Here is a 15,207-nt window from a genome sequence, read left to right as displayed (position 1 = left end):
CGACTGACTTCGTTGGTTTCTATTTCAACCCCAATTTAGAGAGAGCAATTGGTAAAAATGTTCATTTTTTTATTTTCAACCAAAAATCTTTCAATTTTTTTAATGAATGATGAGTTGATGGAATAACCACTAACGAGCTTTTGTCATAGCTTTATCAGAGTGAAAGCTTTGATGAAAATTGAACTACATTTAGAAAGTCTAAAAATTTTTCAGGAGAACGAAGTATCTTGTTTAGTTGTTATGGAGAAATGTTGAACAGAGAACGCAAGGTATTTTAAAAAAGCGTTTTACTTATCCTGAATAAAGTTGGAAACTATATATGTTGAGATGTCTTTTATATTTTCAGATGGAGTTTCATATAATATTATTGTCTTTACATAATCTTTGCATAATACCAGAGGTAAGAATGTACAATGTTAGTTTTACATAAAGTATGTGAAACTGATGATAATTGATTTTGGTTTTCAGGCAGGGAACGTGTATTCTACACTTCATAAGATAGATTATCAACAAATTCGAGCTTTATCCATAAGGTATGAGATGTACTTTTGATTACATCACTTGGCAAGACTACTCCGATCTCGTCGCCATTTCATTTGCTGCCATTGTATTACCATGTCCCACAATCCTTTGTCAACTAGATTCTATTTTCATGTCCCACAATCCTTTGTCAACTAGATTCTATTTTCATGTCCCACAATCCTTTGTCAATTAGATTCTATTTTCATGTCCCACAATCCTTTGTCAACTAGTTCTATCTTTGATCCACGAGTTCGTAATATTTCGCTACACTCAGGTCCTGACTGTGACTATCACTGTGCGATAGTACGACATAAGATGTGGGGTTTTGTGTTATAAAAATTAATCATGTTTTCAACAAATATATATGCACTTTCTATCAAACGAAATCCTTAAACTGATAAATTTTCTTATTTTCAGTGGTACTGCGAAGGATTTCTTGGTTATAAAAACGAGCAAGTTCGATATCATTTTAAAAACGGATCACAAAGCGAGCTTGCTCGCCTACCTCTTGGCTGCAGTCAATGTAACTCAACAGGTCTGGTTACAGCTAAAAAGATCTGACGAGTAAGTAGGAAAGATGCGTAACACAAAGTAGTCTCGAGATTGAGAACAACTCAACGTGGATTAGCCAAAATACGGCTTCTTGTTCACGGTGGCTTTTATAAGTTCACGTGACATCCTCTAGTTGCTCACGTGCTCCTATTGAATTGGTTGATTAAATTCGACTACTTAGCTACTGGCGGTGGTTTTGATAAGTACACGTGACATATTCAATTTGCTCACGTGTTTTTATTGAAATGGGTTGATTGGCTACTTCAAGTTTGCTCAGTGAAATATCTGAAACCTAGGTGTACTTAACTTATAATATGAAATCGACAACAACAACTACAAGAAGACGAATATCATTACCAATACCAACATTTTCCCGATAGAAATTACCAGAAGAACGCTCAAGTGCCGACAAATCAAATTGAATCAAATTTCTCCATTGATGTGGAATTTGGTAAACATGGCGGAAAAGTATCGTGTAAAGGTTTGTGTGATAATTTCACCTTTTGGATTCAATTAACTTTACTTATTCGTCCTGGTCGCTAAATCTGATCCTTCATGCACAAAATCGTGGCATGAGATTTGCCTGCCGGAAAGCGAATTTTTTATCTTAAAATGACATCCCAAAACAGAATTTTTGATACAGCCATTACAAAAGTTGAAGCAAAAGATTGTTTTTTTGATGTCGTTTCGTCTTTAACTTAAGACATATCATTTGAGTTCAGATGAAATATTGTAAATTAGTATTACATAAGTACACAGTTTAAATTCGACTTCTCATTTAACTACATATGTTGATACATTCGTTAATATTTTTTGAATTCATTTCTTTTTACTTTAATATAAAGCAATCCTATGTAGTAACTAAGCCAGCCCGCATGCTTTGATCGTGCTATTTAAATATCAGAACGTCGTTATTGTTCGTTTCTTTAAAAATCAATTGTTTTTGCTGTGGTTGAACAAAGAAAAATGCATAGCATGATTATATTTGCCTACTGGCTATGCCTCTGATCTTAACGATAACAATCAGCCAATCGCCCATCTTATTTCATGAATGAAAAGAGTTTAGAGTAACAAATATTTGCAATTAAATATATGGACGTGTTTCCCTTGCAATGTATGATAATGGTGTCTCATGTTATGTCAGGTTTCGAAGTCAACGTTTCAAGAAGTCATCGCAAAAAGCAGGCTGTAAGCTTGCTCATCAGTTATGACTTACCTGGTGCTTCCACTTTGAACGCTGACGAAGTTGTTCTTTCTCCTTTTGTGATCGTTGGAAACTTGGCGGAAAGCGAAGCTGAACTGCGACTTAAAATCCCCTTTCTAAAGATGCAACCGGAAAAGTTGGATTCCATGGCAAAGTGGTTACGATTCTACGGTTCATGCGAAGATGGAGCTACCGCAGTGTATCAGGATATTGGAATGAGTCACGACGACAGTTTCATGCTTGAAATTGGAAATGACTACGCTGTAATGCACACGCAGGAAAATGTGATGTTTTGTATCGTGGGCTCACGAGATGAGACGAAATTGCATAATTACGGGACTGGTACGTGATTGGTTAGCTCGTAAATTTTTAGATGCTTCTTTGTTTGTTTTTTGTTGACGATTTTTCATATTTCAGGTGTTCAACTTGAGTATTCTCAGACATGCGTCCCTAATGATTCTGATGAGATTGGGGAGTACGTCTATGAACAATATAGTACCTATTATCAAACATATGGGAATTATGGTGAAGTTAAGAGACGTAACGATTACGGTGAAGTGTACAGAAGTAACGATTACGGTGAAGTGTACAGAAATAATGAAATTAATGCAGTTGAAAGTATGGCTTTAGAGGATAATTCACAGTTTCTTCCTGAGCTTCCATCCTTGGAGCCGCCGGCGCGTCCTGAAGAGTCGCCTTTTGACACCATTTCTGTACAAACCGTTCCTTCGGAGAGCAACAAGAAGTTCAAGATTAAGAAAGTGTGGAAAGTCAGACGAACATTCAGAAAAAAAGATAAAAGTAAAATAGAACTTTTGTAAAGTTCGTTTTCTCGTTTTAAAATTGTATCTCTGTGCAATCATAGTGTGTTGTATTGAACAAAAAAATTTTCGTGGCTTCGCTTACTCTCTGATTGTTTTGTCGAATTGTCAATGTGAATGATGAATTCTATGAGATCATGTCATGCCATGGGTTCTCACTTTATATTCAGTGATCTTTCAACCAATGTGTGTTCAACAGTCATGCGTGAGTTTTAGGTGACGTCATGTAGTAAAATGGTATCTCCCCCAAGGGCGGCGGAACATCGATATTTGTGGGGGCTATTATTCATATATGCATGTTTTACTTTATTAGTTTCTATGGAAATCAATTGTGTTAACGGATTATAACATATGAATGTATGAATATAGCCCCCCCCCAATTTATCAGTGTTCCGCCGCCATTGATTTTCCCTCGTTTATTCTTGTATCAAGAAATTAAATAAATGATTATGAACACGAAAACCATTCCAATACGTCAATATACATGAATATCAAAACTTATTATATTACCTAAGATCCAAACAGCTTCAAATCAGCCCCATCATCTTTTAATTTTTATACATACAACCAACATTTTCGCTCTATTTGTTTTCGTTTCCAATCTTCTCCCACGAAACTGTCTCCCACATGCTCCCCCCGTCTTTTGGCCGATACTATATGTGTAAAATAAAAGGAGTACTTATATATAGTGTACATGAAGTATTCGCATTGACTGAACAATCTTATTTATTTAAATCATTCATCATTTCATTATTTTGTTTAATACTTTAAACTGAGTTTTTTTTATGGCTGTACGCTTAAAGGCAATCAAGTCACCTTCAGACCAGCTCTCTTTAACAAACTGTTTCATTGTCAACCCGAAAGACTTTCCCCAAGAAGAGACACAGTACGAAATATTTTGTTCACTCTAAATATTTTGTAAATTGTAAGTTGTATGAACATGGCCATAAAAGTTGACGTGGATCTTCTATACAATAGGCATGTAGAGTTGATAAGTCCTGGTTATAAAAAAGGCATTATTTATTCTCTCATCAAAACAACTGACGTTAAATCAGGAACGATCGGTGTCACTTTGATTCAGGTACTAATTAGTCGACTTGTGAGGTATTCTATGTATTATGAAACTCATTTGAGTTTTTACCAAATATCTAGAGAAAATGGACAGAAATAGCCTTAAATAATGATGTGGAAGGTGGGTAAAAATCCATTACATCTTGGCAAACATTGCCCATTTAGTCCATTGCTATATCCACATTCTGTTTGTTGAGTTTGCTCCAAATTTCTATTCAGTAAAACAGAGTGTTGATGCTGTTAATCTGAGCTTACAACATATTTTTCCTTTGCAGTTAAACCATACAAGTTTCCTCATGGCTCTAATCTCAACAGCATTACATTTGTAGCAGACTTTCTACAAAAGAAACAGTAATCACAACAACTCCAAAACACACACAAAAACATAATTAATTTCTTTTATTTTGTTATATAGATCAATACCAGAACCCTATGATACAGATAAGATGTCTGATGCATTTGTTGATCTGTTCTGTAATCGTGCCTTTTGTGAAAACGAGCCAGTAAGTTGTAGCATTTTTTGCAGCTCTATGCTTTTTATTCGCTGACAGCCACCAGTTGACATCATGCTAAAGTAGTCATAGATAACAACAAACAGAAATGATGAAATTATACAGTTCAAAGTGTACCAAGCTGTTGCTTGATACATGTTAGTCTTTTGAAAATCATACATAGCATGAATAGTAACATAGCATGAATAGTAACATGATGATTGCTATTTAGCATTTATATTTGCCTTTAGTTGATGAAGACAATCTTTAACTTGATAATTCCAAATAGGTTTTTTAACCTAATTCAATTGATGTTTATTATATCAAATTGCTGGCATCAATAGCCTTGTATATAAAAACCTCTTTAAACATACATGTTAAAGATTGTGGTTGTATTTTATTGAATTTAGTTGGTCTTTACATATGAAGGCAAGAAGTATCTGCAATTAAGGACAACTAAGATGGATGGTGAGTAGTTATATAAATAGCAAAGTCTTTGTTGGAACTTAAATTATCTTAGTAAAGCAAATGTAAATGAATAAAATATTATGAGTTGTCTATTTGTGTATGAAATTTGAATGTATTAATTTTTTCACAAAGTCTTAGATGCAAAGAAAGCTCTTGGATCAGATTCTAATATTGAATTGAAAAATGTGAGTGTTTTTGCATTGATTCAGATGAAAATGTTACCTTTGCATAGTATAGGTACAACTTTTAATTTCTCTCTGCAGGTTGAAAAGGGTTTAGTATCAGGCAATACAAAAATCATCTTCGAAAAAGCAGAGGTTAGCATTCAGCTTTCATGATTTTATTTTTGTGATTGTTTGTTGGCCTGCATGTAAAATTAAACATTTTTTCTATGTTTTTTGCAATAGGGTTCAGCTTTAAACTTGGTTGGAAAATCAAAAGGGTTAGATGAATGAATGTAATGCATTTGAGTACAGCGTTTGAATGTTCTTTGAAAATTACATCAATCAATATTGCTTGTTGCATATTTGCAGCTCATCAGCAATGCAATCTATCATCAGCAAAGAATGGGATTTCACAAAGTTAGGGATTGGTGGTCTTGATAAGGTTTTCTGAATATTCATGTTATTTCTGTATAATGTCCTGCCATATCCTTGTGTGTACTGTTGTGTACCATATATGAACTGTTATTGACATATTTAGGAATTTTCCACCATCCTTCGAAGAGCATTTGCCTCACGGCTTTTCCCTGGATTTAGCGGAGAATATGGGTAGGAGCAATCATGAAGAGTAATTTAAGGACAGATAGGGATTATAGCACATTGTCTTTGAATCTCCCCTATGCTCCTTTGTTGATGATCATCTGTCTGTTACAGGTGTAAAACATGTCAAAGGTATTTTATTGTATGGCCCTCCAGGTGAGATTGCTAGTTTCATGTTATTCCTCTATGAAGAATTATAAAATGGAGGAGTTTGTCTTTTTACTATTTTCTACTAGGAACTGGTAAAACATTAATGGCAAGACAGATTGGAAAAATGTTGAATTGCCGCGAACCAAAGATTATTAGTGGGCCAGGTAGTTATTTGCCTTTTTTTACGTATTTGTAAGTGTAGATAGTCTATGTGTTTATGTGAACTTGCGGAATTCGAAAAATGTCTGTTGGAAGTCTATAAACTTTTCAGTTGCAGAAACAGGTTGAACGTTTGTTATTGAGACGCTGAAAAACAAACACGATCCACGGATGAATGGTCAATTGCTTGTTTTATGAAATGACTTTGTTCCTAAATAAGCATTTATTGCGGGCTCTCTATAGTGCGTACATTAGTAGCAAGTTGTTTATATACATGATGTCGGGGTTAATGAAACTAAAGTTAGTTATTGAATAGTTATGTTAGATAAAATTGTCGAGTAAAAGTTAGCTTAGAGTAAACTTAGAAGTACAACATGGAACTACATTTTACCAAGATAACAGCGTTGAACTAATATGTTCAAAATGATTTAAATTACGAGTCAAAAGGCAGTGTTTTTTTTTAAACTTTGCAGTCTTCTTGTATCCCTAGCTTAAATGCATCTTTTTCTTCTTGATGCTGCAAAGGGACTCTGTAATTTTCCGTGAACGTTCTGATAAATTATGTGGCTTCCACGCGTTTATCTATATTTTTCATGCTATTAATTAGTGTGCAAAGCATCAAACTTATATAGAGATTCCACTCAAACACTCTTCTCTTCGTCAATTCATAGAGGTTCTTAACAAGTATGTTGGTGAATCAGAGGCAAATATAAGGTTAGTTCTTTTCTCCTCTCTGATCAATTTTAATTTGGACGTGATCTCTAACCTTATAAGAGGTTTCTTAACTCTTACGAAACCTGCACTCTTTCTTAGTTTGATGATAAAATATCTATACAGTCCTTGTGCATTCGACTTTTCATCTTCAATTATAGGAAGCTATTTGCTGAAGCCGAAGACGAACAGAAAAAAGTAATGAACCATCACGGCTCCTAACCGTGTGTGGTTGCTGAAGTATTTTTTCTTTTTTCTTCCTGCAGCATGGCATAAACAGTGGTCTTCATCTCATTATTTTCGATGAATTCGATGCTGTTTGCAAATCCCGATACAGTTATGGTGTTAGTTATAATTTTAAATGTCTCTTCTTTCTATGAAAACACTTCGTAGTTAAATTTCAACATGATTTTTTTTTGAAACGCTGAAATAGTTTTGCCGACTCTCTGATTTGAAACTGTCTTTGACTTTTTCCATTTCAATCTTTGTTGCTATCCTGTTTAAAGTCTTTTTTTTTCATTTGTTTTCAGTCTGGAGGAACCGGTGTCCAGGATTCTGTAGTAAATCAGTTATTAGCGAAGGTTAGTTTATTTTTGTCTTGTTTATAGTGAGTATAATTTGTTGTAGTTTTGAGAAAATAAGGACTATGGTGTTATCATTTGAAATATTTTCGATTTTGAAATTTTCCCTAGATCGACGGTGTTGAACAGTTAAACAACGTTCTTCTTATTGGTGATTTTCGTTTTGTTATCTTCAATTTTTTTTATTTTGAGCTCTCCTTTTCTTGAAATCAATGGGTTGGAATTTTTCAATTGCTTTTTTCTCACGTTTGACCCGTTTTCTGAATTTGTCTTCTTTTTTTTTCTGCAAAGGAATGACTAACAGAAAGGACTTGATCGACGATGCTTTGTTGCGTCCTGGGAGAATGGAAGTTCAACTTGAAATATGTACGATGTTTTTGAACCTTTAGGGGAACTTACAGACACTCTGGGTGGAGAATGGGGAACTGTGGGATCAGGTGGGAAGTGTGGGGGTTGGGGCAGGGAAAACTGTGCAGGAGTAGGAGTGGGCTCTATTGGTTTTAATTATCAATATATTTCCAACTTTTATTTGTTATATTCCTCTTTTCCATCCACCGTAATGTTTTTTCCATCCTTCTTCCAAGCTTTGCCTGACGAAGCTGGTCGTCTTCAGATCCTTCAGATTCACACGCGATCTTTGCGCGAAAACAAACTTCTCGGCGACGATGTTGATCTCAAAGAGCTCGCCGCTCAAACCAAGAATTTCAGTGGTGCTGAGATCGAGGGCCTGGTACGAGCTGCTCAATCAAACGCAATGAACAGATTTATCAAGGTAATGCTCGCCATTTATGGACGTACATATTGCTGAAATATGGTCAGTTTTTAAGACACATATCTTGTTGGTGTCTTTTTTTGAAATGAAAAAATTTTTAAAACATCTGATCAGAACAAAAAAATAATTCTATGCAACAGTTTACATACCACAAAAACTGTGAAGGTTAAGCTGTCTTTTTCATTAGTTTGAACACGTTTAATTTCATTAAAATGTACATTGAATTTCCCACTGTCTTACGTCATATTTTGATGACGTAATTAGATGGGCACGACGCTCGAGGTTGCTCCAGACGCCACCTCTAAAATTATGGTCAAACAAGGGGATTTTAACTACGCGCTTCAATACGATATTAAGCCGGTAATTATCAAATTTGGATCTTTTTAACCATGGTTGTGTATAGTAAAATTTTGGTCTAGTTATTTTTTTGTTTCTTTAGGCTTTTGGAGCGAGCGATGAAGATTTGGAATATTTTGTGGCAAACGGTTAGTTCACTTCTCATGCTTTATGTGTCTTCACTTTTTAATAATATCGTTATATCTTTACAGATATAATTCACTGGTGTCCGAAGATTGAGCAGATTATCTCGGACGGCAAACTGTTAATTGAACAAACAAGGTCACATGATGGCTCCATGGGACCACTTAGTGTGTTATTCTCAGGTGTATAATATGTTTGTTTGTATTATAATCTTTGCACAAGCTCACTTTTAAAGTTTCTTCGTGGTTTTCTCACCTCTGTGTGTTCCTTGCTTCTTCGCGAATGTTTTACTGTAATCCTGTAGTGTTTTTTTCAGGTCCTGTTGGCTCAGGAAAGACCGCCCTCGCAGTAAACATGGCATTGTCTTCCGAATTTCCTCTGATTAAAATGTGCAATCCAAGGAGCATGATTGGTTTTTCAGAGCAAGCGAAATGCAACGCTATTAAGAAGGTGCTTTTGTCGTGTTGTGTATTGCTAACGTGATTTCTGATATATATCAATAATTACATCAAAATTTGTCTTGGGATTTGAAGGTTTTTGATGATGCGGATAAGTCTGAACTTAGCTGCGTGATCTTAGATGATATCGAGAGTTTATTGGGTATGTGATGTGTATTAATGGTGATTATGGGGGATTATGTGAACTAACTTAATGAAGATCTAAGACACTGCTCATATAATACACAGACTATGTTCCAATTGGTCCGAGATTTTCAAACATCACTCTACAGGCTCTATTGTCCTTACTTAAAGTGAAACTACGGGAGGTAATACTCTTAATACTGACAAAAAATTGTCGTGAAAAAGTCACATTAGTGTCGTTTTCCCTTTGCCTCTTTAACTCAGGGAAAGAGGTTGCTTATTATTGGCACGACAAGTTGTAAGCAAGCACTTGATGATATGGGTCTTGTTAAAGTATTCAAAAGAGTTCTTCACGTTCCTGGTTTGTCGTCAGCAGAACAGCTCATCACAGTTCTGAAGGTGAGCGTCTTTGTGATCATTTGTAGCATTGTGATTATGGTATTGTGATCATTGTGATCATGGTATCATTTTGATCATGGTATCATTATGATTATGATGTCCTTGTGATGATTTTTAGACGAGGGAATTGTTTGATACAACCGAATTAGAAACCATTCGTCATGAAATTGGCAAACGAAAGTTGGTTGAAAATTTTAAAGAACTTTATTTTAGATGACTGCATTTCCTATGTGTTGTATGATCTGTTACTTTGTTCTTCATTCGTGTAGATTGTGGATCAGTGTAAAGAATTTAATCATTCTAGCTCAACTTTCTGTTCGGGTGAGATATAAATAATGACGTCACTTCACTGCTTTTTTTTCTCTTGGATGACGCAATCGTGACTTGTATTACTTGTATACGTCATTAATTTGCCTCTCAGCGTGTACAGAAAGCAAATGCAACAAGATCATTTGAGTAGACCTTCTGTGTGCTAGTATTTCTACGATTTTATTTATCTTATTTATGAACTTTATTACTACGCTCAAGCAGCTCCATTTTTTGTCAATGAATTAAAGGCGATGGAGATCTCATATCTTTCGCATGTATTGAATGTCTGTCTATGATTTTTTTAACAGACACAGGCCTCGCTAAGAGTACAGAAGTTCATTTCTCTTCTTGAGTCCGAGGAATGGTAAGGACTGGAAACAACTTAATAATTCCCAGTATATTTGAATCATCCTGATTATGTATTCACTTATTTTGTTGCAGGCTGAAAGATTTTGAAGAGTAACAATACGATGAAGAAATTTTACTAATATGGACCATATACAATCATTATTTTAAGTACAACCAATACAGTGATCTCTACAATGACTTAACTTTTTACGTATAGCTTATTCCGTCAAAGTTCTACACTATAATAATTGACAATTCTTAAAACTACCCAGACCTCCCGTGTCTCGAAATGGATTTTTTGACGATGGTATCTTGTTGAGAAAAGCATCGTTTTTTTCGTTGTCTAGACAGTAACTGATCAATTCTTGTGCGCAGTCGCTAATGTTTCGACGTTTTATCAAGAGCATTCTGTTGAGGTTTTGAACTTCTCTTTCGAGAAGCTCCAACTGTTTTATTTTCTTGTCTGTTTCGTGAGAAAGATTCATTTCTTTATCTGGTGAAAAACAAATATGCAATATAATTTTGAGCTTTTTGCGACCTATGAAAACGTGAAGTTCACTGACCGGTTGCTTAAGTGGATAGCGATTTTTTTGATATGTCAAGAAATTATACAATAAATGGAACACAAAAATTACAAAGTTCCGTCGACAATATTGTCTCAAAATAATTAAACCATGATTTTTACAAGCTTGAAGAGTTACTTTTTAGTTGTCAGTGGTGTGATGTGTAATGCATACTTTGTGTAACCTATATTATTATAATTATTCAGCGTGGGGACTTCATTATCTTATTCGACACAGCATGTTGGATTTCTCAATTTAACTGTCATTATTTAGTCGTCCCCTTAGCTCGTCGGTGATATTCATGATTTGCAGTATTGACAATCATAAAATTCATCATCGTAGAATCGTGTATAGCCCCTAACCATGTTTGTAGTGAATTTAAATTTATTCATTTTGTGTGGCCGTTGTTAGGAACACAAAAATTATTTCGTTCCGTCTACGATTGATAGCGATCCCACGTCTTTTCTCATCAAACATTATTTGTTTTAAGTATAAAAAGTCGATCCCCTATTTACCTCTTAGATTCCTTCTGCACCTACGTGTTCTGCTGTTAATTTCAAGAGATATAGTCGACTGAACGTTCAACCTGTCTTCTCGAGCCGTTATTTATGATTTGATGCAGCAGAGACAGCCGGTTTCGTTAAACTGCAGCTGTCTTATCCCTTATGCTCTTTTTAATGATCTCGTGCTACTAAGAGCTTTTTGATATTGTTAGCCAATGAAAAATCTATATGTTGTATTGGACGAACAGTTATCTAGTTTTCCTATTGTTTCTCTTGATTGGCTTATCGTAATAATCGTCATGTAATGGATTTAGTTTCGAAACATATTCTGCACGATAAATGCTCGGAATCAAATCTAGAGAAAATTAGTTAAAATCATCAATGACGTATTTTTGTCCAATCATTTTAAGTCTATAGCATGTTCTTTTACTGTTAAATGTACATCCTGTCTTAACATTCTATCGACTATCAACCAAAAGTTGATGATTTCTCGGAGAGATGACAAAACTCTCGGGGAGACGACGGAGGGATGGCGCTCATTCATTACAAGACATAGATTTCTGATGATATCGACTGCCGTTTTGGTTGGACCATTGTGTTGTCAATTAAGGTGGCGACACTTTGACATTCACAGGCTTAGGTAGACTGTGAACATCAAGCTTTAACTTTACCTTGTCGTCAGAGAAGAATGTGTAAATATATATGAGTGAAGGTTGGTTAAATCTGCTGTTGAATTTAGTATGTTTGGTGCATAAAATTGAAAATGATGGATGTTTTGAAATCATGGATGAAAGCAATAGTATGCGCCGCTGCAAGTAAGACTGAAGAAAGTGTACGTTGTCCAAATTATTGAAATACATCTTATTTGAATCTTAAAGCAATAAAGTGGTCAATTTGTCGAGCCTTTTCAGCAGTAGAAAAGATAGGCGACTCAAGTATCTTCATGACTACAAAACTATTCTGCAGTTTTCTTGCTATTGTCCAGGTAAAAACTCCGAGAAAAATCTGATTTTACTTGCTATCCTCATTTCATCTATTGATCGCACCTGTTTTTTTCTTGTATAATTAATTTGTGTTGTATTACACGAAGTATTTGTCTTTCATAACTATTTTAACTAACAATATGGCGGACAAGGCAGAAAGTAAGGGCAAGAAACAAAGAGAAGATTCTCACTTTGTTCGCCAGAAAAGAGCACCGCCATATCATTTTCCGAAGCAGAAAAACGAATTTTACGTGAACAGAAAGAGTGATTTCAAATATCAACTAGAGAGGGCTCAAAAACTACTTGATTCCGGCTACAATGAAATTTTCATCTACGGTTTAGGCGCTGCGATAAACAGAGCGGTGAATTTGGCCTTACAGTTGGAGCAACGTGGCCTTGGAAGCATTCAAATTTCCGCGGAAACGTCTAGTACTCACGTTGTGGACGATCTCAAGTCTTTGGATGATGAACATGAAAGCTATTCGGAAAGAGGACAAAATCTTCTATTAAAATCAAAGTATTCAAAACGGTTGCAAATGAATGAACAGTATGATATTTTGTTGAAATTCATTATTTTGTGATCACTTTTCGAATATTTTCAACCATTGAATAAAACTGGGCATTTCCAGTTAGCAAAACCTGACAATCTGGTTATTTCCTACCAACAAAACTAGTCCGACTGGTTGTTGTTGTCTCGAAGGAAAGATATCGTGCAGTTCTGACGCCGCTTGAAAAACATTGATCGATTTTAAAACTGATAACGACGACCGTTTCAGTTAAAGAATCACTGTATTTCTTGTGTTGACGTGCATAAAACCTAATCTGATTACTCCTAGTGCATAATTGAAACAATTTGAAAAAATAAACAACTAGGTTGAGTGATAAATTTAGTTAAATTATTATGCTCTCATGTTAAAAAAGTAGTCACTGATATAATTAAACTTCTATTGCAAAACGTTTTGATGGAGAAAAACTTGTGTTTTTTGAATGCCACTTTCGAGAAATACAGATGTACATCTTTTTAGGGTAAACGAAACGAGCTTTACAATAGATAAATGACTTATGAACATAAATAATCAATTTACGTTTGTCTTTGTATCTTGCGCTAAAACCTCAAGAAACATTCTCCTCTTTTTCAATCCACATTATTCAATGATTATAAACATGAGCTCTATACAATGCTTCCATAAGCTCGAAAGAGTAAAGTTTGCCTTCGAATGTAATCTATTCATGAAGTGATCGTACTTGGCTTGGAATCTCAAAAACATTGAACGACTTGGAGCAACTATGTAATACATAGCAGTTTACCGTATTAGGGATTATCAAATGGAGGTTTGACGAACGTGCTCGTGTAGTTTTACGTGATTATTAAAAGTTTGCCTTGGATGGCAGGAAGAAAACAACTATGTTTATGGTGTTTTTGAGTTTTGACTATTTGAGAGGCTGATTATTCAATTATTGAGATGATTGCGAGGAATTAAACAATGCAATTATTTGAACAAACATCGTGTATCTATTCGTGTTCTGATTTCTCAAAATAGCATTAAAAACGTCCAGCTTGTTTGCATTAAATTTGTAATCAATGTGTAAACGATCAAAGATCACCTTTAACACTTGTGAAAACGCATTGTCTTTGTCTAAAGTGATAGCCTGGATTTTTGCTTTGCGACAGTTCTGAAAAACATTTTTACCACATAAGTCTTTCTTTCATCATCTTTGTCTGTATGACTCATCGTTCATATTAAGGTTTCCACTTTGTAATTCACATGCTTCTTGCTGTATTTATGAATTTGTAATTCTAATGCAACCTTCCCTTGTGGATAGAAGTTGTTGAGATGAAGGATAATTTAGTAAAGTGATGTCTTTTTTTCTCTTTTGCGTCCACTGTAATCTCATTCTGATCAAGTTGAAAGCTAATCCATACTGATTACTAAAACATTGACATACTAGCCATGCAACTTCAAACTAATGGTTTTCATTTCATGTATGTTTGAATAAGTTTGATGTCTGATAAAATTATAGAGAAATAGTTTTTTCTCACCTCTAATATACGTGTACCAATGTGTTTATGCGATTATGTGATATCGACGTATGAGTAATACATAAGCTACCAATACACTTATACGGAACAAAATTATCCTTTTCAGAGTTATAGAATACACAATGTCAGCCAGTTATGCGGTGTGAAGACGTAAATAAACATATATATGTATGCGAAAAAGATGTATAACGGTGAATGGTGTCACGCTAACTAAAGCAAACCGAAGATTGATACTAAGAGTACGATAAGTCTTTGTTATCATTTCTAATGTAAAAGACGATAGAATTTGCTAGAAATATTGAATCGGATACTGTGCGAAATATTGTTCTCTGTATTTTAAAATGAGAATTTAGCTACTTGAATAGGTGCTGCGATCCGTTGTCTTCGATACGACAGAAAAATTTTTCTTCCGTTTCAAAGCAAGAAACGAAGAACTTCTACTCCATCGAGAATGGATAGATGATTAAAGCGGCTTAACTGTGTCTTTAAGATTTTTGATATTTGTTCACGACAGCTCAATCATTTCAACTTTACCTATATTAGCACTCGAAATACATGCGCATATAACCAATGTTTTGAAAAGACGCTAGGTGTAGCAGATGTTTTGTCATGTATGGAAATTACTTGTCTAACATATGAATACAACTCAAAATTATACAACAGTCGATTATAAAGCGTCCCATAATGTTTAAATGATGCAAATCCAGTATACCTTCTCTTGTGTGAATACTCCAAGT

General features: G+C 34.8%; 3 protein-coding genes and 1 long non-coding RNA gene across 4 annotated transcripts; 3 read left to right on the top strand and 1 right to left on the bottom strand.

Moving 5' to 3' along the window:
- The first annotated feature begins 94 nt into the window (after positions 1-94).
- LOC124434405 lies at positions 95-3,183 on the top strand. Its single transcript, XM_046984299.1, has 7 exons — positions 95-269; positions 347-400; positions 469-533; positions 940-1,086; positions 1,455-1,555; positions 2,219-2,620; positions 2,696-3,183. The coding sequence occupies exons 1-7, from the start codon at positions 249-251 to the stop codon at positions 3,097-3,099; spliced, it is 1,194 nt and encodes a 397-aa protein (XP_046840255.1). The 5' UTR covers positions 95-248; the 3' UTR covers positions 3,100-3,183.
- Positions 3,184-3,789: 606 nt separating this feature from the next.
- LOC124434876 (vesicle-fusing ATPase 1-like) lies at positions 3,790-10,647 on the top strand. Its single transcript, XM_046984804.1, is given in 32 exon segments — positions 3,790-3,985; positions 4,078-4,180; positions 4,252-4,291; positions 4,446-4,521; positions 4,586-4,673; positions 5,072-5,129; positions 5,262-5,314; positions 5,393-5,446; positions 5,537-5,571; positions 5,663-5,735; positions 5,832-5,878; positions 5,880-5,899; positions 6,005-6,046; positions 6,127-6,204; positions 6,871-6,913; positions 7,072-7,108; positions 7,177-7,254; positions 7,441-7,491; positions 7,603-7,642; positions 7,783-7,857; positions 8,076-8,263; positions 8,528-8,623; positions 8,703-8,748; positions 8,812-8,925; positions 9,060-9,193; positions 9,277-9,343; positions 9,430-9,509; positions 9,589-9,723; positions 9,842-9,903; positions 9,993-10,044; positions 10,341-10,396; positions 10,474-10,647. Coding segments are annotated over 32 exon segments (2,244 nt in total). The 5' UTR covers positions 3,790-3,884; the 3' UTR covers positions 10,496-10,647.
- Positions 10,499-12,157, bottom strand: LOC124434896. Its single transcript, XR_006944929.1, has 2 exons — positions 11,459-12,157; positions 10,499-10,873 (listed from the first exon to the last, which is right to left on the bottom strand). It is a non-coding gene; the product is annotated as an uncharacterized LOC124434896 (long non-coding RNA).
- Positions 12,158-12,521: 364 nt separating this feature from the next.
- On the top strand, positions 12,522-13,932 carry LOC124434893 (ribonuclease P protein subunit p20-like). Its single transcript, XM_046984831.1, is given in 2 exon segments — positions 12,522-12,915; positions 12,918-13,932. Coding segments are annotated over 2 exon segments (402 nt in total). The 5' UTR covers positions 12,522-12,569; the 3' UTR covers positions 12,974-13,932.
- Positions 13,933-15,207: the final 1,275 nt, after the last annotated feature.

Source organism: Xenia sp. Carnegie-2017, unplaced genomic scaffold, assembly GCF_021976095.1.
Source record: "Xenia sp. Carnegie-2017 unplaced genomic scaffold, XeniaSp_v1 HiC_scaffold_14, whole genome shotgun sequence".
Classification (NCBI taxonomy): Eukaryota; Metazoa; Cnidaria; class Anthozoa; order Malacalcyonacea; family Xeniidae; genus Xenia; species Xenia sp. Carnegie-2017.
This window is presented reverse-complemented; position numbering and strand designations above follow the sequence as displayed.